The sequence below is a fragment of the Jaculus jaculus genome, chromosome 14, assembly GCF_020740685.1.
Source record: "Jaculus jaculus isolate mJacJac1 chromosome 14, mJacJac1.mat.Y.cur, whole genome shotgun sequence".
NCBI lineage: Eukaryota > Metazoa > Chordata > Mammalia > Rodentia > Dipodidae > Jaculus > Jaculus jaculus.
The window spans coordinates 10,003,223-10,029,882 of record NC_059115.1 but is presented as its reverse complement, the minus strand read 5'-3'; the positions used below and the strand labels follow the sequence as shown (position 1 = coordinate 10,029,882).

General features: G+C 39.4%; 1 protein-coding gene and 1 pseudogene across 1 annotated transcript; both read right to left on the bottom strand.

The window, feature by feature from the left end:
* Positions 1 to 5,160: 5,160 nt before the first annotated feature.
* Positions 5,161 to 5,446, bottom strand: LOC123454686 (annotated as a pseudogene).
* A 2,608-nt stretch (positions 5,447 to 8,054) lies between these two features.
* Positions 8,055 to 9,002, bottom strand: LOC123454591 (vomeronasal type-1 receptor 3-like). Its single transcript, XM_045133286.1, has one exon. It carries the CDS (start codon positions 9,000 to 9,002, stop codon positions 8,055 to 8,057), a length of 948 nt encoding a protein of 315 aa, XP_044989221.1.
* Between the last annotated feature and the right edge of the window lie 17,658 nt (positions 9,003 to 26,660).

Sequence of the window (26,660 nt, the reverse complement as noted above, 5' to 3'; positions counted from 1 at the left end):
ATCAAAAAATTTATAGGGTCAAACGATAATGAGAACACAACATGCCAAAATCTCTGGGACACAATGATAGCAGTCCCAAGAGGTAAATTTATAGCTTTCAGTGCCTATATTAAGAAATTAGAAAGGTCACAAGTTAATGACCTAATGCTTCACCTTAAAGCCTAGGAAACAGATGAACAAAGCAAAACAAAAATCAATAGATGGGAAGAAATAATAAAGAACAGGGCAGAAATTAATGAAATAGAAACAAAAAAAATTGAAGGAATCAATGAAACAAAGACTTGATTGTTTTAAAGGATAAAAAAAGATTGATAACCCCTTAGCAAATCTGACCAAAAGAAAGAGACACAAGTTAATAAAATTAGAGATGAAAAAGGTAATATCACAAAAGATGACAGAGAAATTCAAAAAACTATAGGGACCTAGTATAAAAGCATTTACTACACAATGTATGAAAATTTGAAAGTAATGGTGGATTTCTTTGATTTATATGACCTACCTAAATTGAATCAAGATGAGATTAATCACTTAAACAGACCTATAACAAGCATGGAGATCCAAGCAGTTATCAAAAATCTCCCAACTAAAAAAATCCCAGGACCCAATGGATTCATTGCTGAATTTTACCAGACCTTCAGGGAAGACTAACACTATTGATTCTTAACCTTTTCCATAAAATAGAAGAAGAAGGAATCCTACTAAACTCCTTCTATGAAGCCAGCATCATCCTGATACCAAAACCAGGCAAAGATAGAACAAAAAAAAAAAAAGAAAGAAAATTACAGACCAATGTCCCTCATGAACATAGATGCACAAATTCTCAACATAATATTGGCAAACAGAATACAAGAATATATCAGAAACATCATTCACACAGACCAAGTAGGCTTTATCCCAGAGATGCAGGGATGATCCAACATATGCAAATCGATAAATATAATACATTATATAAATGGACTGAAGGACCACGTGACATTATCATGTCATTAGACGCAGAGAAAACGTTTGACAAAATCCAGCATCCCTTCGTGATAAAAGTCCTACAGAGACTGGGAATAGAAGGATCATATCTCAATGTAATAAAGGCTATTTATGTCAAGCCTACAGCCAACATATTACTAAATGGGGAAAACCTGGAAGCTTTTCCACTAAAATCAGGAACAAGACAAGGGTGTCCACTGTCCCCACTTTAATTTAACATAGTACTGGAAATCTTAGCCATCGCAATAAGGCAAGAGACACACATAAAAGGAATACAAATTGGAAAAGAAGACATCAAATGATCATTATTTGCTGATGACATGATTCTATATATGAAAGACCCTAAAGACTCTACCAGCAAATTGTTAGAGCTGATAAACACCTACAGCCATGTAGCAGGATACAAAATAAATACACAGAAATCAGTAGCATTCCTATATGCTAACAACAAACACACAGAGGATGAAACCAGAGAATCAGTCCCTTTCAAAATTGCATCAGTGAAAATAAAGTACCTTGGAACCCCGATTCGAGGCTCGGTTCCCCAGGTCCCATGTTAGCCAGATGCACAAGGAGGCGCACGCGTCTGGAGTTCGTTTGCAGAGGCTGGAAGCCCTGGCACGCCCATTCTCTCTCTCTCCCTCTATCTGTCTTTCTCTCTGTGTCTGTAGCTCTCAAATAAATAAATAAATAATATTTAAAAAAAAAAAGAAAAGAAAGTACCTTGGAATAAACATACCCAAGAAATAAAGAATATCTACAATGAAAACTATAAAACACTCAAGCGAGAAATTGCAGAAGACACTAGGAAATGGAAAAATATCCCTTGTTCCTGGATTGGAAGAATCAATATTGTGAAAATGGCAATCTTACCAAAAGCAATCTACACATTTAATGCAATCCCCATCAAAATTGCAAACGCATGCTTCATGGAAATAGAAAAAACAATCCAAAAATTCATTTGGAATCACAAAAAACCTTGAATATCTAAAATAATACTGAGCAACAAAAATAAAGCTATACCTGATTTTAACCTATACTACAGAGCTATAGAAACAAAAACAGCATGGTACTGGCACAAAAGCAGACATGTAGATCAATGGAACAGAATAGAGGAACCAGATATAAGTCCAGGTAGCTACAGCCACCTGATATTTGATGAAAATGCCAAAAATATTCATTGGAGAAAAGTCAGCCTCTTCAGCAAATGGTGTTGGGAAAACTGGATATGTATCTGTAGAAGGATGAAAATAGATTCTTCTCTCTCTCCATGCACAAGAATTAAGTCCAAATGGATTAAAGACCTTAACATCAGACCAGAAACTCTGAAACTGCTACATGAAAAAGTAGGGGAAACCCTTCAACATATTGGTCTTGGCAAAGACTTTCTGAATATAATCCCAATTGCTAAAACAATAAAACCACAGATTAACTTCTAGGACCTCATGAAATTACAAAGATTTTATACTGCAAAGGATACTGTAATTAATGCAAGGAGACCACCTACAGAATGGGAAAAAAAATCTTTGCCAGGTATATATATGATAGAGGATTAATGTCTAGAATATACAAAGAATTCAAAAAGTTAAATAATAAGAAATAAAACAAGTTGACAATCTCCTCCATGTAAACCAGGTGACAGAAAGCTAGAAGAAACCATTCTCCATGCAGTTCAATGGGAGAAAGAGATACCACCAGTGAAGATCCTCAACTGTGGACACTGCAAGCCTTATATTTGGCCAGGCAGGCCAAATGAGCCAACAGGTGCAATAGTGCACGTCTGTCATGGTGGAAACCAACTGCCCACCAATTGGACTAGAGGCCTGCTCCATGGGAGGGAATACATCCCTGATACTGAAAACTTAAAACAGGGGTAGTCATGAGCCCTAGGGGTGTAACATCTGCTGATGTCTAGATAAATGTATATAGTATGCTAATCAAACTGCCCAGTAAGCACTTCTCTTAATATTCATACCCTTATATTGATGCTACTCTCACTTTGGGTAGAGAATCTTCTCTTTTCAGATGGCAGTGAGCTTGGGACTACTCAGAAGGAATCATAGTGCTGGAAAGTGACTGGAGTACTAACATCTCGGTCACACCTTCCAAGGCTCAGGGCCTAATGTGGTACAGGTGGTAGAAAGAATGTAAGAGCCCAAGGAAGAGTAGGACTCCTAACAATGTGCTCCCTCCAGACATAAAATGGCCTGGATATCCATGACCTCATAGTGCCTGACACTACCTACACAAAACCATCATAAGAGGAGGAAAAGATCATGACATTAATATAAAAGAGAAGCTGACTGATATGGGGAAGAGATATGATGGAGAATGGAATTTTAAAGGGGAAAGTGGGGGATGGGAGGGTATTACCATGGGATATTTTTTATAATCATGGAAAATGTTAATAAAAATTGAGAAAAAAAAAGAGAATTGCTTAACGGGCAGTTTGGTGAGCATAGCATATATATTAGGCAGACAACAGCAGACATTATACCCTTAGGTCTTGTGACTTCCCACTTTAAAGATTTTCAGTATCAGGCATATATTCCTTCCTATGGATTAGGCCTCCAGTCCAATTAGAGAGTGGTTAGTTTCCCCCATAATAGACATGCCACTATTGCACCCACTGGCTCATTTGGCCTGGCTGGCCAAATTTAAGGCTTGCAGTGTCCACTGTGTTTATCTCCATTGGTGATTTCTTTTTCCCATGGAACTACATGTAGCATAGTTTTATTCCAGCTGTCTGTCTGCTGGTCTACAGAGAGGAGGTTTCCAGCTCAGCTCGTGCAAGATTTCTGTGGCCTTGTAGCACAAGTATGTGGAGACTTCTGCAATAAGGTCTTATCATCTACTCATCGTGGGAAACCATGAGTCTTGGCAATGGCTTCTATTGTTTTGGGCATCAGGGACCTCCCTGGCCAAAAACTTACTGGAAAATATCTCATCCCTGATGCTGAAAATTTTCCTAGCAACCTATGGCTTCTTGGTGTGCCATTGTCCAAAAGTGGATTTCCATGTGACTTATTAAAACCCTCTTAGATTTTGATTGGTCCTCCCCCACCTTTCCTTTACTCAGTCTCTTCACCTGACCTCATTTAGGCCTTACCACCCCATTAATCTGTTCTCCTACTTACATGTATACAATATTATCCTCTTAAGTCCCCCAACACATGCCTTTTTAGTCATTTTATATCCCCCTTCTAGCTGAATGTTCTCTGCTACCGAATTTAATTACAACTCACATAGAAGTCCAATCATTTGTAGCTAGGATCCATATATGAGAGACTACGTGTGATATTTGGCTTTCTGGGCCTGGGTTACCTCACTAAGTATAATATTTTCTAGATCCATTCATTTTCATGCTAATTTCAAAATTTCATTTTTCTTTACTACTGGGTAGAACTCCATTGTATAAATGTGCCATATCTTCATTATCTACTCAGCAGTTGAGGGACATCTAGGATGGTTCCATTTGCTAGATATTGTGAATTGAGTGGCAATAAACATTGTTGAGCAAGTGTCTCCATGGTACTGAGTCATGTCTTTTGGATATAGTCCTAGGAGTGGTATAGCTGGGTCATGTGGTAAATCTGTTTTTTTAAACAAGAAGTTTATTTAAACAAGACCTTGGATTGATGGGAAACTCTAGGATTCACTATTTTTAGAGTAATTGATCCCTACTTAAAGACAAATTGCCCTACACATAACAGCTATGTACTAAAAAGTTATAAAATTGCCATTGGTTTTACAATGAGAAATGAAAAAATTAAAATTCTCCAATCAAACAAGGTATGTAAGGATTTTTATGTCTTTTTGTGCCAAAACAATGAGAGCAAAATAATTTACTGGACTCTGAAGATAGAGCTGAATGAGCAAGCCACGAATGGAGAAAGGGGCATTTTCACAGAACCAGTACTTTTCCCATGCAATCTCCATTTGATGAAAACGAAAACATTGTCTATTTAGTTTAAAAAGAAAAGGAAAAGTGAAGTATGCTAGTGCACATACACAATGTTACTGTATGTTTAAGAAAGAAATGGGGAAGCAGATAATGAAAGAATAGAGAAAACTATACTGTAGTAGTCAGGATGTGGTGGAACCAAATTGCAGTTTTCTAATTGAGAATGTATTCTTGGTCTGTAACAAAATCCTGATGTAAAGTAGCAGGTTCCCTTTTTAGTAGACACCTCCCGTGTGTTGGTGGAACACATCAGTTGTATCTTCATCTTCCATTTCCAACTGTGCAGGGGTGTCTGTTTGAATTTTTGGCTGCCCGTAAAATCAGAATGTGATCTGCCTCATTGACAAACCCTGTCATTCGCAATAAGCTTTCATGAGCTTACTAAGTGCTGTATGCCTCTTCATGGTAAACTGCACCACAGAACCATCCTGCCCTGCAACCTTCAAATTAATATGATCATTGTTCTCAATCTTGACCTTCCTTGGGTTTCTCAATGGCCATGGCAAGTACAGGGTCTCCTCAGCAGCCACTTCACAGAAGAGTTTCTAGGTCTGCACCAAACGTACACACAACAGCACCAGGAGAAAATTGATGAAACAAAGTGCAGGTTATTTGAAAAATAAAGATTGATAAACCCTAGCCAATTTGGTCAAGGAAGAAAACAGAGAGGTCTCAAATTAACAAAATCAGAACTGGAAAAAGAGAGATCATAACAGACATTAATGAAAATGGAAGAATCATCAGGGCATACTTCCTAAACCATTTTTCCACAAAATTCTCAGTGAATTCACACAATCACAGAAAGATAAACAGTGTGTGGTCTCACTTATCTGTGTTTCCGAACCTGGACCAGTTTGAGATGCGGACATGCGTGACAGGCAACTCAAGGCATAAACAATAAGGATGGAAGGTTTTGGAGTGAGGGGAATGGGATGGTGGGGAAAACCCAACACAAAACTAAATCCAAAATGAGCTGCTACCATAGAAACCTTTATATTTGGAGATAGACTAAAATATATAACCTACAACAGGAGTAAGCAGGGAGCTCCTCACTATAAGCGCCCTGGAGAGGGTAGGATGAAGCCTAAGCTTAAAGTTGGTTTTTTTGGTTTGTTTGGTTTTTTTTTTTTGTCTCTGACCTGTAATTCCCAGTACCAGAAATTGTTGCTGCCCACAATGAGCTGTTCATCAAAGGGACCTGTGAGCACCCCCAAACAAGACAGGTTTCTGTCAAAGCACTTGATTCCACATCTGAGGCAAAAGGTGAGACCGCATTGTTGAAGACACCATATGCTGCTGACACAGAGCATGGAGAGACCTGGCTGGAATCAGGAAGAGAACCAGTCCCCAGACAGTTAACCCATCTAGTGCAGGAAAGCCCTATGTGCTAAGGGGGAACATGGCCAACAACAGTCTGAGCAACCACAGGTCTAAGCTACTCAGAAACAAACACGCTGACAGGATGTATGTGCCAGGGCAATGTGTGGCACACAGCTTTTGCGGGTGATCAATATCTTTGTGATAGTGTAAGAGATCTGCTAAGTGTAAAGGAGCTCCTATCTGGAATTGGGAACCAGATCACTATCCTATGGAGACAAAGACTATGCTCTCCAGTGTCAAGCTCTCACTAGTCTTTGGCTAAAAGAAGGACTACATACATCAAATTCTCCCTAAATTAATCATGCTTATCCCAGTTAATCTAAGCTCACTTCACTCTCTGAGAGTCTGTTCTTTTTCAGAAGAAATAAAATTGCCTTTGCACCTCAGCGAAGCCATAGCTGAAAGCACAGAGGAACTGGAGAGACAAGCAAGAGTGCCACCTCCATGCTGAACCTGATAATCAGCACCAGGGTGAAGAGACAGACCCTGAGGCTACTCAACATTAACAAACCAGAGATCCACACACTCCTAAAAGCTCACCACTGATATATCCTTAAAATTCTCCTACCATGGCTCAGGGAATTTTGTGAAAGTAGGGGCAGAAAAATCATAAGAGGCACAGGTTGAGATATCATGCCCAGAGACATTCCATTTCCCCCAAAATAACTGCTCTCACAATGCATAACCAACATCCCAGTAGGGAATACCTGCAACCCCATTGAGGATCATTCCCAGTAGAATGGGGGCAAGGACGAGGGAAACAAGTGTACTAACATGTGATATATCCATACAAAATATGTTGTTAATAATGATAATAATAATGAAAAAAGAAAAAAGTATTTTATTGCCATTTTTAAAATTAAAAATTTCACTTGAGGTACTATTAATCACTTCAATTTTCAATTATTAGATATTATGATTCAGAAGCTGTTTAGATATAGATCATTTGCATTCTTTAGATGTACATTTAAATTAAAAGAATCAACCAATTTTTATAAACTCTAGCTGAATATAAGTATCTGAACAGAAATTTTTGAAATAAAAGGCTAATTATTAAAAAAGATACAACAACCACCTTTCTTTATTGCCTAATAAATTGTTCAAATATGAACTGACCAAAACAGCCATTTATGTGTTTGTGATTAAGTGCCACACTTCATAGCCAGGTGATGGAGCCTTTGGAGTTAGTCTTCCTGGAGGAAGTGTGTCACTGTGAGTGAGCCTTGGGATTTTATAGCCCAGTCCAGTTTGCCAATGCTAGATAGCATTTTTATTCTACTTCCTTCCTGTTTATGTGACAAGGTATGATGTAGTTTGTCTGTTCATGCCATGCCTCCTCTTCCATGATTGAAGCTTCACCTCAAAACTCTAAACTGGAAATTAAACTTCACTTTCTAAAACAAGTCAAAGACAGTAATGTACATAGTTTAACGTTTTTGTGTCTCATAAGTAATCTCAGGGCTACCTTGGATGTTCTAAGACATTCATTTTCAGTGCTCATAACTTAGTGGAGAGCTGTGGACATGCAAAAATGAAGACATAGTTGCTACTGAACATTCCATGGTGTTCAGCACATCTGCACAAAACTGAATTTTCTGCAACATCTGGCAATCATATCATGATAAGATGCAGTCAAACAGTGATTCCATAGCACAGGAGTCTGAAATCTCAATCCAATGTGTGTATCCTATAGCATCTCTGCAGGTAGAGGTCTGATATGGAGTCAAGATCAGCTACTGAATGTATTTTGAGTACATGAAATTCTCAGTATAGAAAAGGATGAAATAAATTGAAAAATGATTTTATTATTCCTCATAAGTAAGAAAGGGCAGACGGTTGGGTAGCAAGATGACAAAATGGCATTAATTCCTTCCAATCTTGGGATTTTATTGGGTGTGTAGAATTCATAAAGGGTGATAAAGTTACCCAACCAATAAAAGAACACAAAGCAACTTACCAGCAAAAGGATGCTCTGATTGGCTTTGGTTTCAGGAGATGTCTGGGAGGAGAGGCTCCGGCTATGGACATGCCGGGTTCTCCTATGATGTGTGAAAAGGAGATTCACCATGTAGAGGCTGGATGACATCATGAGGGCCACAAGCAGGAGATCTCGAGTCAATATGACAATGAAAAATGACAATGTATTTTCATTCCTAGTCACCCTGGTCTTACAGAAAGCATGAACATAACCCTGGCCAGCATGACTGGCATTGTTCTTGGCTATTACAGTATGAATGATATGAATGTAAATGAGCATGTTGATGACCCAGGAGAAAAAGAATGATGGAAAGATCCATTTAGAGACTTTAGGTTTCAACCATGCCCACTTAGTGTTACTGGGACTGATGGCTATGGATTGAAATGTACTCAGAAAAGAGGTAGTACAGATGGAAAGACCCCGGGTAACTCTGTAGATATACAAGATTGCCTTACAACCAGCATCATTGAGAAATCGTCTCACTCCAAAAGATGATGCAATATAAGGTATCAACAAAAAGACAACTGTGAAAGCATTGGCCATTGTCAGGTGCATGAAAATGGAATCTATGGGCTTCAGCAGATAACGATGAGCTAAGAAGATGTACACGTAAGACAGGAAGAGCAACGAGTTCCCTATGACGGCGATACAGAACTCAGATGTGAGGAAAATCCCCAAGGTCGTGACACTTGGAAACATGATCAGAATGATGCTTTAGATATTATCAGGTTTGTCTAGGGTACATTGAAAAGAAATGGAATGTTCAAAAAGAATTTTAAAAATAATTTTTGATGAAAAATATGCAGATTTACAGATCAGGAGTAGAGGGAGCTGGTCCAATATCCAATACCTTTGTATTTCATGTCCTGAGATCACATTTTGGAATTGGATGCTGGATTCTTGAGACCCTTACAGGATACAAGGATCTGAGCATCAGGGAGAATTAAATGTAAACACTCTGAATCCTTCAAAGTGAAGCCGGAGGACATGTTGGTCTGTTGAGAGACAAATTTGTATATCATTAGCCATTTTAGTTAGGTATACAGTATTATATTTTTTCTTTAGTTGTGTTTCAAAGCTACAGTATTTCTAAAGTGCATGTTACACACACACACACACATATTATTTAGAAAAACATGGACAGTAATGCACATATTTTATTTTTTTGGCACCTCTGCAAAATTCAGGGCTACCAGCAGTGTTCTAAGGTGTTTGTTTTAAATGGAAACTTTATGTACTTATTAGAGATAGAGGGTGGGAGAGAGAGAGATCAAGACAGAGTGAGTGAGAATGGGCAGGCCAGGGTCACTAGCCATTGCAAATGAACTCCAGATGCATGTGCCACCATCTGCATTTCGCTTATGTAGGACCTAGAGGATCAAGCCTGGGTCCTTAGGCTTTGCAGGCATGCATCTTAACCACTACACCATCCGTCCAGCCCGTAAAGCAATTATTGTTAGCGTTCTTAACTTAGTGGAAAGCTGTGGACTTGCACACAGGAAGACAGAGCTGCTACTGAGCATTCCACAGTGTTCAGCACATCTGCACAAAAATGCATCTTCTGAAACAACAGACAGTCATATCTTGATGAGATCCAGTCTTGCAGAGATTCCATGTTTCCTCCGGTTGTAAATGTGTAAATTCCAACTTCCAACTTTGCTGTCAAGGCATTCTGTGTGGTTCTTATGTAACTAGAATTAATGAGATTTTCAATATACTTAGAATATAATGATATGGGATTCATGAATAGTGCATAAGATTTTGAGATTTGTGAAATTTACACTAAAATTGATAGTATTAAGTTATTGTCTTTTATGCTTTACTATTATTTCCAAGCAAAATCTATCCTTTGCTTGATCTCCTGTTTGTCACCTAACATATAGTCCTTGATTGTTAAATGGAATCTGCAAATTCCAAGGAAGTTTTCTTTATGTAGTTGAAGTCCCTAAGAGCATCTCCATGTATTGATCTGTGTTCTCTTAGTGTGCAACAAATCCCTCCTATACCAAAACTATTCTCTTTATGTACTGTGAGTGATCAATAATCTAATTAAATTGGCATGCATCCCACTGGACTATCATCTTTCCATAACTTCCTTCGCTTGTGCTTCTGACTTACATGGGTCCTGGAAAATTGAACCAGGGTTTCTTTGGCTTTGCAAGCAAGCACTTAAGCCGCTAAGTGACCTCTACAGCCCCATACCTTCCTTTATGTAATGTCAAAATGTTTCAAGTGCTGCTTTGATTGTTTTTGAGACAATGTTTGGAAACATATTTTAGGCTATACCAGAATTTATTATCCTCCTGCCTCAGGCTTCCAGGTTCTGGCTTCATAGTGCTAAAACTCCAAGCCCATTTGTGGTTGTTGTTACTGCATATTAATTCTACAAAATAATAGATTGCATTGTAGAATTTTCACGCATGTGTACATTATATTTTGATCATATTTATGCCTTTATTACTTCCTTTACCCCTGAAGCCCTGCTCTACTTCCACTTACACACCCAGAACCACCCCTTTTACTTTCATGAAGAGTCCATACAGGAGAGACCAGGGAAAGCTTATGTCTGTGAGTTATATTTACTAAGAAAATGACTTTCAGTTCCATCAATGTGCCTGTAAACAAGATGATTTTTCTTGGGGCTGGTGTGATAGTTCAATGGAGAGGCACTGGCTGGGCAAACAAGAGCGTGCAACAACCTGAGTGTGATCTCCTATCATCTAGGTTCCTGAACAAAACCCCTGTAGCTCACAATCTTAAACAGTCACTCAACCAATGGGATCTCATGAAGCTGAAGAGTTTCTTCACAGACAAGCAAACAATAAGCAAAGCCAATAGATTAGCCACAGAATGGGAGAAAATATGTCTGGGTTATTCAACTGATAGAGGCCTAATCTCTAGAATCTACAAAGAACTCAAAAATCTAAACAATAGAAGTCAAACACCCCACTCACAAAATGGGACAAAGAGCTGAACAGGCATATTATATTGAATACTGAATATATTGGGGGCCATCTATTCTATTCAAACCACCACACAAACATAAACCCTCTCTCCAATATCAAGCTACCATCAATCATGGGCTACAAGAGGGCACACCTATTAAAATCTCTATAAAAAAAGGAAGGGTTATTTCATTTGTCCTAGAATTAACTTACTCTCCATTGGAGAATCTGCATTTTTTCTTCAGATAGATGCAGATCCTAAGGAGAGAGCCACCCCATTATACCTCATAATAGCTCTGGCTGAGCCGGGCATGGTGGCGCATGCCTTTAATCCCAACACTCTGGAGGCAGAGGTAAGAGGATCGCTGTGAGTTCTAGGCACCCTGAGACTACATAGTAAATTCCAGGTCAGTCTGAGCCAGAGTGAGACCCTGCCTCGGAAAAAAAAAAAAAAAGCACCGGCTGAAACTAAGGAAAATTAGAGAACAAACAAGGGTGCTCTTTTCCTGATGAACCAGATACCAGCACAAGGGGGAAGGAGACCAACACAGAGAAAAATCAACTCCTACCAAATCAGAGAGCCAGAACCTCAGAGGCCCCCAACACCACATCACTGAAGCAGAAAAAAAAAAATGAACCCAACATGGCTCAGGGAAATTTTGCGGAATAGGGGGCAGAAAGAATGTCAGAGCCACATTTTGGGTCAGGATATGCAGAGACATTTATCGTACCAATAACTGTGGGCTAACTCCACAAGGCATGACCCATATACCTCAACAAGGAGGGGCCTATGGGGAGGAGGTAGGTCATGAATGAGCCTAATAATGGCACCAAACTGCCTGTATTTGCTGAATAGAAAACTAAGTTTAAAAAGAAGTAAATAATAGAAGCATATTTTTTTGAAAAAGAGAAAAAATAAAGTATGAATATATTTCACTTAAAAAAAATGCAGAACATCAATAGCTTCAAAATCCTGTTATGTTTGGAATGCTAGAGTCATTCTGTTTGACAAAGTGGAGGTTCCAACCATGTTCACTCTAATGATGTGATGCTGGATGCCTATTCTTGTCTCTAGCTTTTATTTACCTTTAAGGAGAACTGCAGCGTTGTTCATTCAAGTGTTATCTGACAAATTTCACTAAGAGAACTAATTACTGATACTTTTCCATGAACAACCATTTAAACTGTCCTATTTTACTTTATTTTCTTAGTATTTGTGGGAGTTTGAGGTCTTCCCACAGACCAAGGTGTTACCAAAATTGAGTTCGTGGTTTCTGCCGCAAGCATGCAGACTTCTGTTAGGGATGAGGAGCTCCTCACTGCGGCAGATCTGAATTCTAGCCTGAGGTATACAGAGTGAGCTCTGGGGGTCCTGCTGCTTCAGTTAAACCTGCTGGGTGTGTGGGTGTGTCTTTCCCTACTTGAATCTCTGAGTGGGAGCCAGCTTCCTTCACCATCAGTGGAACTTTCTCTGGATGTGTAAGCTTCAAATAAATCCTGTCCTATACAAACCATGTCTAGTTTGGAAGTTCATCCCAGCAAAGTGGGATGAGAAACAGTATTCAGTTACTACTTTCTTTCTTAGAGCATAGATTTTATTATGTAGAATTTTGTTACTTAGTGCTTTTATATTTTATTGGATTTTAAATGATCATGTAGAGCAATGGGCTTTGTTATGGCATTTATGAACATTTTGCATTCATTGATCCTCTTTCCCATTCTCCTCCCTGCTCCTCAGCCAAACCTGCTGGTTGACATCTCTCTTCCCTTGCCCCCATTCTGTCTTCCTCTCACATGAGTTATATTATATGTACATCATCTCACTTAATATCTCTTTATCTCTTATAGTTCGTTTTGATTTTCCCTTTCCCATATAAACAAAATATGGTCACAACAGAAATTGAATGAAGAATTATTCTTTCTCTGTGATCCTAGCTAATTTTGTTATTTTAATAACTTCTACTTCTCCAGAGTTTCCCACAGAAGTCATGTGTTCAAGTAAGAAAGTGCTTTGAAAGTCTGGGTCATCTCTCGTGCCCCATGATTTCTTTCTATGTAGTTCAGAATAACTAATAGAACTATTTAAACTTGAAAATATAGTACTTTATCAAACTAAATCTAAGGGAACAGAATTACTGAATATAAGAAAACCTATTCTTCAAGAACACAAAATATAAATTTGTATGTGAACTACATGTGTTATCAGTATATCATGTCAAAATACATCTAATTTTAAAGGAGGCATAACAAAACTAACCATTAAAAATTGATCTTAACAATGTCTCCCAATAATTATCAGAGCCAACAGAAAAGTAGCAATAAAGATACAAAAAATTTGAACGTAACAGTTTATACTATTGAGATAAAAAATCATGGCACACAAAACCACAGGATATGATTCTTTTCTATCAGGCACATGTGAAGGAAATAGTAAATATCATTATGTAGCCAGCTCAGAAGAAAGTAACCACAAAATAAGTTGTACTAATTACAATGAAAAACGTCACTATGAAAGTGAACTACAGAAAGTATACTATAGACACCAGAGTGAAGAATAAACAAGAAATTTACAACGAAACAAAGACATTAAAAAGGTAACAGACTCTATCATAAAGGAACTAAGTGGATAAAAGCAGAAAATAACAGAGAATGAAACAAGGACAGTAAAATCAAAGTTATTGGCAGCTCCCTGTAAAGACTGCATCATTGCCCAATGTGAAGGTAACATCACCAGGATTGAAGGTTGAACACAGTAATTGGAAAACCAGGACTGTTTCTGAAAATATATTATCATGTCTACCTATGCTGATAGATACACATATCTAGAAGAATTAACATCTCATGAAACATGTTACAATGATATAAATTATCAGGTTGCAACACCCCATTTAAAAAAATCAAATAGTGTACTATAACAGATCCTAAACTACTAAATTAATGAGAAAATAGTAAAAATAGTTATGAAATAATGATATGAAAGAGAAAGAGTGGTAAGAAAAATGAGTGGGAAATAAAGATCTATAAAAGAAAATCAAGGGAAGAGAAAGATGAAAAAGCAGTCGAAGAAAGTGTAGACTGAGGGAGAGTTAAAGTGGAAAGGTCTCTGTACCTCCCTCTCTCTCATTCTCAAGGCTGGTGCTGCAAACACTCACTCAGGCCGTCTAGATCCCACAGTCCTGGGGCATCTTAGCAAGGCTGCCTTGCAGGAGCCAGGACTAAATCAGGTACAGAATGACAGGACTTTCCCTCCCAGTGGAGGAGGCCCAGCTTGTCACCTGTGGCGTGGATGATCTTGTTTACTGTGCATCATTTTGATGAGCCCAGAGGGAAAGTGAGTCTCATGATAACTTGAGCTCACTCAGCAACACTATAGAGTGTCTGTTTGAGAATTCATACTGTCCCAAGTTGAAGTACATCAGAAAGTTAAACTTGAGGGTCTGGGAGTTCATTAAAGTTTCCCTGCAGCTGGTGGAAATGACCACAACCCTTGAAAGAAGCTGAACCCTGAGCAGGACTCCAGAGAATACATCCTCTGCTGGCTGGAGACAATTGCTTTCCTGCTCTTGCAGCGAATTTCCTTTTCTTCCTAATCCGCGCAGCACATGACACCAGGATTTATGGTTAATTTTGTCTCTGCTGTTAAGGGATCAACTTTGGGTATTTTGTTTGGTATAGACATAAAATGATGAGAATGACTGCTTAAAATTTGTTGTTTAAATTTCCAAACCCATCAGTTGTTTAGCATAGTTATTTGTATCCCCCCACCACATCTCAAAATTGAAATATCAATATTCAGAGATATTGTGGATCACATAGTCCAAAAGAGAATTAACGAAGGAGTGTGTGCATGTCCAATATTTCTGCTAAATATCACTCCAGTGCCCAGGGTGTCCCACCCACCAAAGATAACTTCTTCACAACTGGCACTCATGCTCCCATAAAGAGTCAGATTGATAGACTAAACATTCTACTGACTGAAGCATGCATGATACCCATATTTTATTCTATGTTATTTGGTTTTGTGTTTATGCTTGTTTTTGACTTTTTATGCATATGAATGTTGATGTGTGTGTATGAACGTTTGTATATGTGTGCATTGGTGTGTCTCTTTGCAAACCTGTGGAACCCAGCGGATAACCCTTGCTGTTACCTTAGTCAGGTCCCCCAGTTATTTTTGAAACAGGTTCTTCCATTGCCTTGAACTCACTTATTAGGCTAGATTACCTGGGCAATGAGCTCCAGGAAAAATGCTTTTCTCACCAACCCAATGCTGGGAATTTTCGGGATGTTCCACCACATCTGGAATTTTCATCAGTCCTGAGATCTAACTCAGGTCCTCAAGCTTATGAGACAAGCACTTTTCATCCCAGCCCTGTTTGTCATTATTATTAGCACCATAGATTTAACATCAGATCCTAGTGGTAAGGGAGTATGGGACATAATAATTTAAAAATATTTTACTTATTTATTTAAGAAAAGAGAGGCAGGTAGGATGAGAAAGGGAGAGATAATGGATATACCAGGGCCTCCAGGCTCTGCAAAAGAACCCCAGATGTGTGTGCCACCTGTGTTTCTTGCTTCCCGTGGTACTTGGCAATAAAATCTGGATCCTTAGGTATCTCAGGCAAGCGCCTAAACCTCTAAACCATCTCTCCAACCCCTGATAATTTTTTGTGTGTTTTTATTTTTAAGTTATTAGTATTTTGATATTCATGGACAAAATAAAGGGTTTCATTATGACATTTTCACACATGTATAACATAATGTTTTGTTCAAACTCACATGTACCTACCCCTCTTATCTGGTACTTTATCATTTGTCCCATGTACTCCTCACACATGTAAATGATTTGCTTTAATGTCCACTTTTTTTTTTTAATTTTATTTGCATGCTTAAGAGAGAAATAGGTACATATATAGAGAGAGAATAAGCATACCAGGACCTTCAGCCACTGCAAAAGAACTCCAGATGCATGATCCACTTGTGCATCTGTTTTATGTGGGTCGTGGGGAATCAAACCATGGCTCATTGGTTTTTCAGGCCAGTGCTTTAACCACTAAGTAATCACCCAGCCCTCACATCCCATTTTTACTTTCTTGATTTACACCTCCACCCAAATATCTATACAGTGTAAAAATTAAAATTGAGGGCTTCTGGTCATGATTGCATCAGCCTAAACTTGGATTAGCTTCTAGAGTAATAGCAGGCAAGATCTGTGGGGCTGAAATTTGATGAGGTCTTAGCATACCTCCAGTGGGCAGGCTCAGCTGGAAATGTACTGACTCCTACACTGGCAAGAAGCCAAGTAGACCCTAACCCAAGCCTCTGAGCTGGGCCCCTGACTCCCTCATCATATTAGCTGCTGCTACCTGCAGGCTATGTGCGTTCCTTCACTGTCTCCTGAAGGCATCCGTCAGTGGCATATGCACAGCATCCCCTGGCAGCTTGGGTGCCTTCTCTTTGTCCAGGAGCCCACCCCTCAGCATCTACTGATGTTCTGTGCACATTTGCTGCTTTCCAGAGGTACAAACCACTGCATCAAGCTCATACCGCTCATAGCTGCCTCTTGCACAGTCTACCAACTGGTAACACAGGCCACCTATGCTTCCATCTCCTGATATGCTCCCCTGTTTTGCATTCTCAGTGGGTTGGCCTTCAGGCTACCTATGCTCCTCCTGATCACAGACCCTTAACTCCCTGTGCTGCCTACAGGCATCTTTGTGTGTGCCCATTGGGCTTTGTCTACTCCACACCAGCAAACTCCCTGTTCTGGTCTGGGCACTGGAATCAAGTGATCTCCCCAACATCTTACTCATACCCTACCTAACTCCAAGTGACTACTTGGTGCATCCCCAGAAGAGGAATGTAGAAATATCAGGCAATCACTTGCCAGGAAGAACTGGTGAATCTGGCATAACCTGCCCATTTGTGCTCATTAGGAGAGCAAGGACGAGTGCTGTAGTCTTAGAAGGACATGAAAGACACAAATGAGACCAGTTTAAAGGGATCCCAGACCTCCAATCCCACTTTTGGTGTTAAACTCCAGCCCAGTGCAGCTCATGCACTTACCTCCTTCAGAGCCTGCACATCCAAAACAGAATGCCACCATTAGCCTATTCTATTCAAACATAAAATGGAACACTCCCTGAAGAAACTACAAGAGAAACCTTCTGCTTTTTCCTTAAATAAATATGATCCTCACACTGTGGTTGGGAGAATACAATGCAAAAGAAAAAACACAAATTATTAACTTGAGGGAGCTCCAACAAGCTTACCTAGTCCCATAGTGGAAGTCTCAAATGACAACGTAGAGGAGACAACTTCAAAATGTAGACACAAGATATGTGATGCAATCCCATTATTCTGATCTCAAATTTGTCAGTGAAAACCCTGAAAGTGAGAAGGGTCTGGAATGGAACCCATCAAAGTCTAACAAACTATGACTTCCAATCCAAGGCACTGTACCCAGCAAAAGTATCACTCATAATAGATGGTGAAGGAAAAACTTTCCATGATAAAAGACAGCTCTGTGATATGTGAACCAAGCCAAACCTACAGAGAATATTTCAGGGAATACTCCACACCCAAGAATCAAACAACCAATCTCAAGCAGCCCATGGAACCTTCTCCAAAATAGATCATATATACGGCCATTAAAGCCTGCCTCTGCAAAGTGAAGAAAATTGATGAAATTTTCTGTATCATATCAGATCACAATGTTCTAAAGCTAGAAACTAACAAAACATACTTCAGAAATTCACCATTCCCTGGAACCTGAACACTGTACTTTAAGCAATGAATGGGTAGTGGAAGACATTAGAAAAGAAATGATAAAATTTATACATTGGGAACTTTATTCAGGGACTTCTGGCCAAGCTGGCGTCCACCTAGCTGTGCTGCAAATCCCGAGGAAAGAAAGGCAAGACATTACGTATTCACTGGGTCTTTTAGGGGAGAGCAATCTCCAATAGATTGCCAGTGGGAGGGCACAGAGGGGAGAAAAACAGGGAATTGGTGATCCCCTCTTAGGAGGGTAGCCCACCCCTCCCCTCAAATAGACGCTATATCCATTGTGCCACCAAACCCCAATCGATCCCTGTGTGTGGAAGCTTAGATCACTCCAACCACTGGCCCACTTACTGCTCTGGCCACCACACGTTCAGGGAGTCCTGGCAATAACAGGGAATCCCTGATTCCCTCGCAGGCATGTAGCCCACCCCTCCCCCCAAATAGCCACCTTATCCACATCACCATGCACACACCGATCACTGCATGTGGAAGCTTATGGGACACAATGAAGGCGGTCCACAGGAGAAAATTCATAGCACTCAACCTAAATAAAAAAGACAGAGAAATCCCAAATCAATAACCAAACCATCCACCTAAAGGCACTGGAAAACCAAGAAAAATCCAACCCAAAAAGCTCCAGAAGAAAGTAAATAATTAAAATCAGAGCATGAATTAATGAATTGGAAACCAAGAAAACAATTAAGGCAATTGACAAAACAAAGAGCTTGTTCTTTGAAAAAATAAACAAGATTGACAAACCCCTGGCCAATTTGATCAAGCAAAAAAGAGAGAAGATTCAAATTAACAAAATTCAGAATGAAAAAGGAGAAGTAACAGCAGACATAAGTGAAATTGGGAGAATCATCAGGACTTATTTCAAAAACCTCTACTCCACAAAACTGGATAATGTGGAGGAGATGGATAAATTCCTGGACGCATACCATCTATCAAAGCTAATCTTAGAGCAGATTAATCACCTCAATGAACCCATCACACTCATGGAGATTGAAAAAGTAATAAAAAGCCTCCCCAAAAAGAAAAGTCCAGGACCAGATGGCTTCTCAGCTGAATTCTATCAAACCTTCATGGAAGAACTCAAACCAATCTTCTTCGAACTGTGCCACACAATTGGAGAAGAGGGAAAGCTACCCAACTCCGTTTATGAAGCTAGTATCACCCTAATTCCAAAACCAGGCAGAGATGCCTCAAGAAAAGAAAACTACTGACCTATTTCCCTGATGAACTTAGATGCAAAGATTCTGAACAAAATCCTCACAAACCGAATCCAACAACACATCAAAAGCATTATCTACCTTGACCAAGTGGGATTTATCCCAGGAACACAGGGGTGGTTCAACATGCGCAAATCTGTCAATGTAATACACCACATAAATAAGGTTAAACATAAAAACCACATGATCATTTCGATAGATGCAGAACAGGCCTTTGACAAGATACAACATCACTTCATGATCAAAATATTGGAGAGAATTGCCATGGTTGGTTCATATATAAATAATAATAACATAATAAAGGCAATATACAAACCTCCAAAGGCCCACATAATACTTAATGGAAAGAGACTGGAGGAATTCCCATTAAGATCAGGAACAAGACAGGGTTGTCCATTCTCACCTCTGCTTTTCAATATAGTACTGGAAGTCCTAGCTCAAGCAATAAGACAGGAGAAGGAAATAAAAGGGATACAATTTGGAAAGCAAAAAGTTAAGTTAGCTCTATTGGCTGATGACGTGATTGTACATGTAAGAGACCTGAGAGACTCCTTTCCAAAATTCCTGAAGGTGATTAACTCCTATAGCAAAGTAGCAGCATACAAAATCAATGCACAAAAATCAGTAGCCTTTCTACATGCAAATGGCAAAGATACAGAGAAAGAAATAAGGGACATGGTCCCATTTTCAATTGCAACAAAAAAGATAAAATACCTTGCAATAACGTTAACCAAGGAAGTGAAAGATCTATACAACAAAAACATAAACACACTCAAAAAAAGAAAGGCCTCGCATATCCAAACATATCCTCAGAAAAAGAAATACCTCTGGAGGAATCACCATACATGATCTAAATCTATATTACAAAGCCATAGTAATAAAAACAGGATAGTACTGGCATAAAAACAGGAGTATAGACCAGTGGAATAGACTTGAGGATCCAGACTTTGGGTCAAGCAAGCAGAGATACTTGAGAGTCAACAAAGGCCCTAACAATATAAGCTGGAAAAAAGACAGCATCTTCAACAAATGGTGCTGAACAAACTGGATAACCATAGGCAGGAAACTGAAACTTGATCCACACATTTCGATATGCACTACACTCAAGTCCAAATGGATCAGAGACCTCAATATAAGACCAGAAACTCCAATACTACTGGAAGAAAATATAGGAAGTACTTTCTATGATATAGGAATGGAAAAAGACTCCCTGAACAAAACACCAGTAGCTCACAGCCTTAAACAGTCACACAACCAATGAGATCACATGAAGCTGAAGAATTTCTTCACAGACAAGCATACAACAAGCAAAGCCAATAGATTACCCATAGAATTGGAGAAACTATTTGTGGGTTATCCAACTGATAGAGGCCTAATCTCTAGAATCTACAAGGAAATCAAAAATCTAAACAGCAAAAAGTCAAACACCCCACTCACAAAATGGGGCAAAGAGCTGAACAGGCAGTTCACAAAGGAAGAAATACAAATGGCAAACACATACTTAAGAAAATGTTCAGGGCTGGAGAGATGGCTTAGCAGTTAAGCGCTTGCCTGTAAAGCCTAACGACCCCGGTTCGAGGCTCAGTTCCCCAGGTCCCACGTTAGCCAGATGCACAAGGGGGCGCACGCGTCTGGAGTTCGTTTGCAGAGGCTGGAAGCCCTGGCACGCCCATTCTCTCTCTCCCTCTATCTGTCTTTCACTCTGTGTCTGTTGCTCTCAAATAAATAAATATTAAAAAAAAGAAAGAAAGAAAATGTTCATCATCCCTAATCATCAGGGAAATGCAAATTAAAACAACTATGAGATTCCATCTTACCCCAATAAGGATAGCAAACATCAAAAAATCAAATGAAAATAAATGCTGGAGAGGATGTGGAGAAGTAGGGACACTCATCCACTGTTGGTAGGATGTAAGATGGTACAACCACTTTGGAAATCAATATGGAGATTCCTGAAAAAGCTGACTATAGAGATACCAACAAACCCAGTTATTCCCTTACTGGGCATCTACTCTAAAACTTTCAAACCACAGGCCAGAGAGATTTGCTCAATCATGTTTGTAGCAGCTCAATTTGTAATAGCTAAGAGCTGGAATCAACCCAGATGTCCATTACTAGAACAATGGATAATTAAGATGTGGTATATCTACACAATGGAATTCTACACAGCAGTAAGAAAAAAATGATACAATGAAATTTGAGGGAAAATGGTTGAACCTGGAACAGATCATTCTCAGTGAACTTACCCAATCACAGAAAAAAAATCATCACATAATCTCACTCATCTACAGCACCTAACCTGAATCTACCCAAGATACCTTACATACCCAGCAAGCACCTCATGGAATAGACACTAGGATGGGTGGAGAGGGAGGGAGGGCAATGGAAGGGTGGGAAACACAAATCTAGACCCAAATGGCAATGGTACCATAAAATACTACTTCCTAAAAGGCAGACCAAATGGCTGAACTTTACCAGGCCCTTACAGGAAACACCTGGACCACAAGACACTTGAGAGCTTATGATGAAGACTAATCTTAATCTTCTACATCTTCCCTTCCTCCCTCCCTCCCTCCCTCCCTCTCTCTCTCTCTCTCTCTCTCTCTCTCTCTCTCTCTCTCATCTCTAACTCATATATTAGTTATCTTTTTCCTCATTTAAATAGTGAGCGCTGACCTGTAACTCCCATTACCAGCTTCTGGCTATCATTCACAATGAGCTTTTGATCAGAGAAACCAACAAGGTTTCCTAAAAGAAAGACAGATTCCTGTCAGAGTACTTGATGACCCACCAAAGGTTAGTGATAAGACCCTATTGCTGAAGACACCATATGCAGCTGACACATAAAATGGAACGGCATGGCTGGAAGCCAGGAGAGAGTCAGTCCCCAGACAGTCAGTGTGTCTAGTGCCAGAAGGTGCTACATGGGCGACTGGGGAAAATGACCAATATCTGTCCAAGCAACTCAAGGTCTAACCTACTTAGCAGCAAATAATCTGCTGTGATGCCCACATAAGTGCAATAGTGGCACACAGCCATGCAGGGGAACCAACTGCTCTTGATTTGGCCAACTGATCCCCTCAGTGGTATGGGACCCATAGCTGGAGCTGGGAAACAATTCAGAACCATATCCAAACATAAGCCTGCTCTCCAATATTAAGCTACCATGTATCATGGGCTCCAAGAGGGCCTACACCTATTAAACTCTCTATCAAAAAAAGTAAGGGTTATTTCATTTGTTCTGGTGCTAACTTGCTCTCCATTGGAGAATCTGCTTCTCTTTTTCAGATAGATGCAGATCCTAAGGAGAGAGCCACCCCATCATACCTCAAAAAGGCCCTGGCTAAAACTAAGGAAAACTGGCGAAACAAGCAAGGGTGCTCTTTTCCTAATGAACCGGATACCAGCACAAGGGGGAAGGAGACCAACACAGAGAAAAATCAACTCCTACCAAATCAGAAAGCCAGAGCCTCATGGCCCAAAACACCTCATCACTAAAGCAGACCAAAAATGAACCCAACATGGCTCAGGGAAATTTTGCAGAAGAAGGGGCCGAAAGAATGTCAGAGCCACATGTTGGGTCGTGATATGCAGAGACATTTATCGTACCAATAACTGTGAGCTAACTCCACAATGCACAACCCATATACCTCAACAAGGAGGGACCATTGGGGAGGGGTAAGGTCACAGATGAGCCTAATAATGCTACCAAACTGCCTATATTTGCTGAATACAAAACTAACTTAAAAAAATGCCTTCGCACTTCAGCGAAGCCAAAGCTGAAAGCACAGAGGAACTGGAAAGAAAAGCAAGAGTGCCACATCCATGCTGAACCTGATAATCAGCACCAGGGTGAAGAGACAGACCCTGAGGCTACTCAACATTAACAAACCAGAGATCCAATACTCCTATGAGCTCACCACTGATATATCCTTAAAATTCTCCTACCATGGCTCAGGGAATTTTGTGAAAGTAGGGACAGAAAAATCGTAAGATGCACAGGTTGAGAAATCATGCCCAGAGGCATTCTGTTCCCCCCAAAATAACTGCTCCCACAATGCATAACCAACATCCCAGTAGGGAATGCCTGCTACCCCATAGAGGAGCATTCCTAGTAGAATCAGGGAAAGGACGAGGGAAATAGGTGTACTAACATGTGATGTATCTATACAAAATATATTGTCAATAATAGTAATAATAATGAAAAGAGAAAAAGTATTTTATTGCCATACTTAAAATTAAAAGATTCACTCAATGTACTACTAATCACTTCAATTTTCAATTATTAGATATTATGAATCAGAAGCTCTTAGAGATAGATCATTTGTATTCTTCATATGTACACTTAAATTAAAAGAATCAAGCATTTTATAAATTCTAGCTGAATATAAATATCTGAACAGAAATTTTTGAAATAAAAAGACTCATTTAAAAAAATATATAAGGATACCCTTCTTTTACTGCCAATTAAGTACTTCAAATATGAAATGACCAAGACAGCATTATGTGCTCTTGATTAAGTGGCACACTTCATAGCCAGGTGATGGAGCCTTTGGAGGAAGTATGTCACTGGGAGTGAGCCTTGGGATTTCATAGCCCTGTCCAGCTTGCCAATGCTAGACAGCTTTTTTATTCTACTTCCTTCCTGTTTATGTGACAAGGTATGATGTAGTTTGTCTGCTCATGCCATGCCTCTTCTTCCATGATTGAAGCTTCACCTCAAAATTCTAAACTGGAAATTAAACTTCACTTTCAAAAACAAGTCAAAGGCAGTGATATACATAGTTTAACATTTTTGTGTCTCATAAGCAATCTAAGGGCTACCTTGGATGTTCTAAGACATTTATTTTCGGTGCTCATAACTTAGTGGAGAGCTGTGGACATGCACAAATGAAGACATAGCTGCTACTGAACATTCCATGGTGTTCAGCACATCTGCACAAAACTGTATTTTCTGCAACATCTGGCAATCATACTATGAAGAGATGCAGTCGAACAGTGATTCCATAGCACTGGAGTCTGAAATCTCAATCCAATGTGTGTCTCCTATAGCATCTCTGCAGGTAGAGGTCTGATGTGGTGTCAAGATCAGCTACTGAATGCATTCTGAGTACATGTACTTCGCAGTATAGAAAGTGATGAAGTAAATTGTAAAACTATTTTATTATTCCTCATGAGTAAGAATGGGCAGATGGTTGGGTAGCAGGATGATAAAATAGCATTAATTCCTTCCAGTCTTGAGATATTGTTGGGTGCATAGAATTCATAAAGGGTGATAAAGTTACCCAACCAATAAAAGAACACAAAGCAACTTACCAGCAAAAGGATGCTGTGAGTGGCTTTGGTTTCAGGAGATGGCTGGGAGGAGAGACTCTGGCTATGGACATGCCGGGTTCTCCTATGATGTTTGAAAAGGAGATTCACCATGTAGAGGCTGGTTGACATCATGAGTACCACAAGGAGGAGATCTCGAGTCAATAATATAATGAAAAATGGCAGTGAATTTTGATCCCTAGATGCCATGGTCTTACAGAAAGCGTGAACATAACCCTGTCCAGCATGACTGGCATTGTTCTTAGCTACTATATTACGAATGATTTCAATGTAAATGAGCATATTGATGACCCAGGAGAAAAAGAAAGTGGGAAAGATCAATGTAGAGAGTTTAGGTTTCAGCCATGCCCACTTAGCGTTACTGGTACTGATGGCAATGGCTTGATATGTACTCAGAATAGAGGTAGTACAGATGGAAAGACCCCGGGTAACTCTGTAGATATACAAGACTGCCTTGCAACCAGCATCACTGAGAAAACGTCTCACTCCAAAAGATGATGCAATATAAGGTATCAATAAGAAGACAACTGTGAAAACATTGGCCATTGTCAGGTGCATGAAAATGGAATCTACGGGCTTCAGCGGATAACGATGAGCTAAGAAGATGTACACATAAGACAGGAAGAGCAATGAGTTCCCTGTGACGGCGATACAGAACTCAGACGTGAGGAAAATCCCCAAGGTCGTGACACTTGGGAACATGATCAGAATGATGCTTTAGATAGTATCAGGTTTGTCTAGAGTACATTGAAAAGAAATGGAGGGTTCAAAAAGAATTTTTAAAATAATTTTTGAGGAAAAATATGCAAATTTACAGTTCAGGAGTAGAGAAGAGTGGTGGAATATCCAATTCCTTTTTATTTCATGTCCTGAGATCACATTTTGGAATTGGATGCCGGATTCTTGAGACCCTTACAGGATACATGGATCTGAGCATCAGGGAGAATTAAATGTAAACACCCTGAATCCTTCAATGTGAAGCAGGAGGACATGTTGGCCTGTTGAGAGAGAAATTTGCATATCATTAGCCATTTGAGTCAGGTATACAATATTATATGTTTTTCTTTAGTTGTGTTTCAAAGCTATAGTATTTCTAAAGTGCCTGTTATACACACACACACACACACACACACACACACACACACACACACACACACACATATGTATCTATTTAGAATAACATAGACAGTAATACACATATTTTATTTTTTAGCACCTCATAGCAAAGTTCAAGGCTACCAGCAATGTTGTAAGGTGTTTATTTTAAATGGAAACTTTATTTACTTATTAGTGATAGAGGGAGAGAGAAAGAGAGACAGAGACAGAGTGAGTGAGAATGGGCATGCCAGGGCCTCTAGCCACTGCAAATGAACTCCAGATGCATGTGCCACCATGTTTTTCTGGCTTATATAGGACCTAGAGAATCGAACCTGGATCCTCAGGCTTTGCAGGCATGCATCTTAACCATGACACCATCTGTCCAGCCCGTTAATCAATTATTGTTAGTGTTCTTAACTTAGTGGAAAGCTAATGGACTTGCACAAAGGAAGACAGAGCTGCAACTGACCATTCCACAGTGTTCAGCCCATCTGCACAAAAATGCGTCTTCTGTAACAACAGACAGTCATATCTTGATGAGATCCAGTCTCACAGAGATTCCATGTTTCCTCTTGTTGTAAATGTGTAAATTCCAACTTCCAACTTTACTGTCAAGGCATTCTGTGTGGTCCTTATGTAACTAGAATTATTGAGCTTTTCAATATACTTAGAAAATAATGATATGGGATTCATGAACAATGTATAAGAATATGAGATTTGTGAAATTTACACTAAAGTTGATATTATTACATGACTGTCTTGTATGTTTTGCTATTATTTCCAAGAGAAATCTATCTTTCACTTGATCTACTGTTTGTCACCGGAAATACAGTCCTTGATTCTCAAAGGGAATCTACAAATTCTAAAGAAGTTTCCTTTATGCAGACGAAGTCCCTAAGAGCATCTCCATGTATTAATCTGTGTTCTCTTAGTGTATAACCAATCCCACCTATACCAAA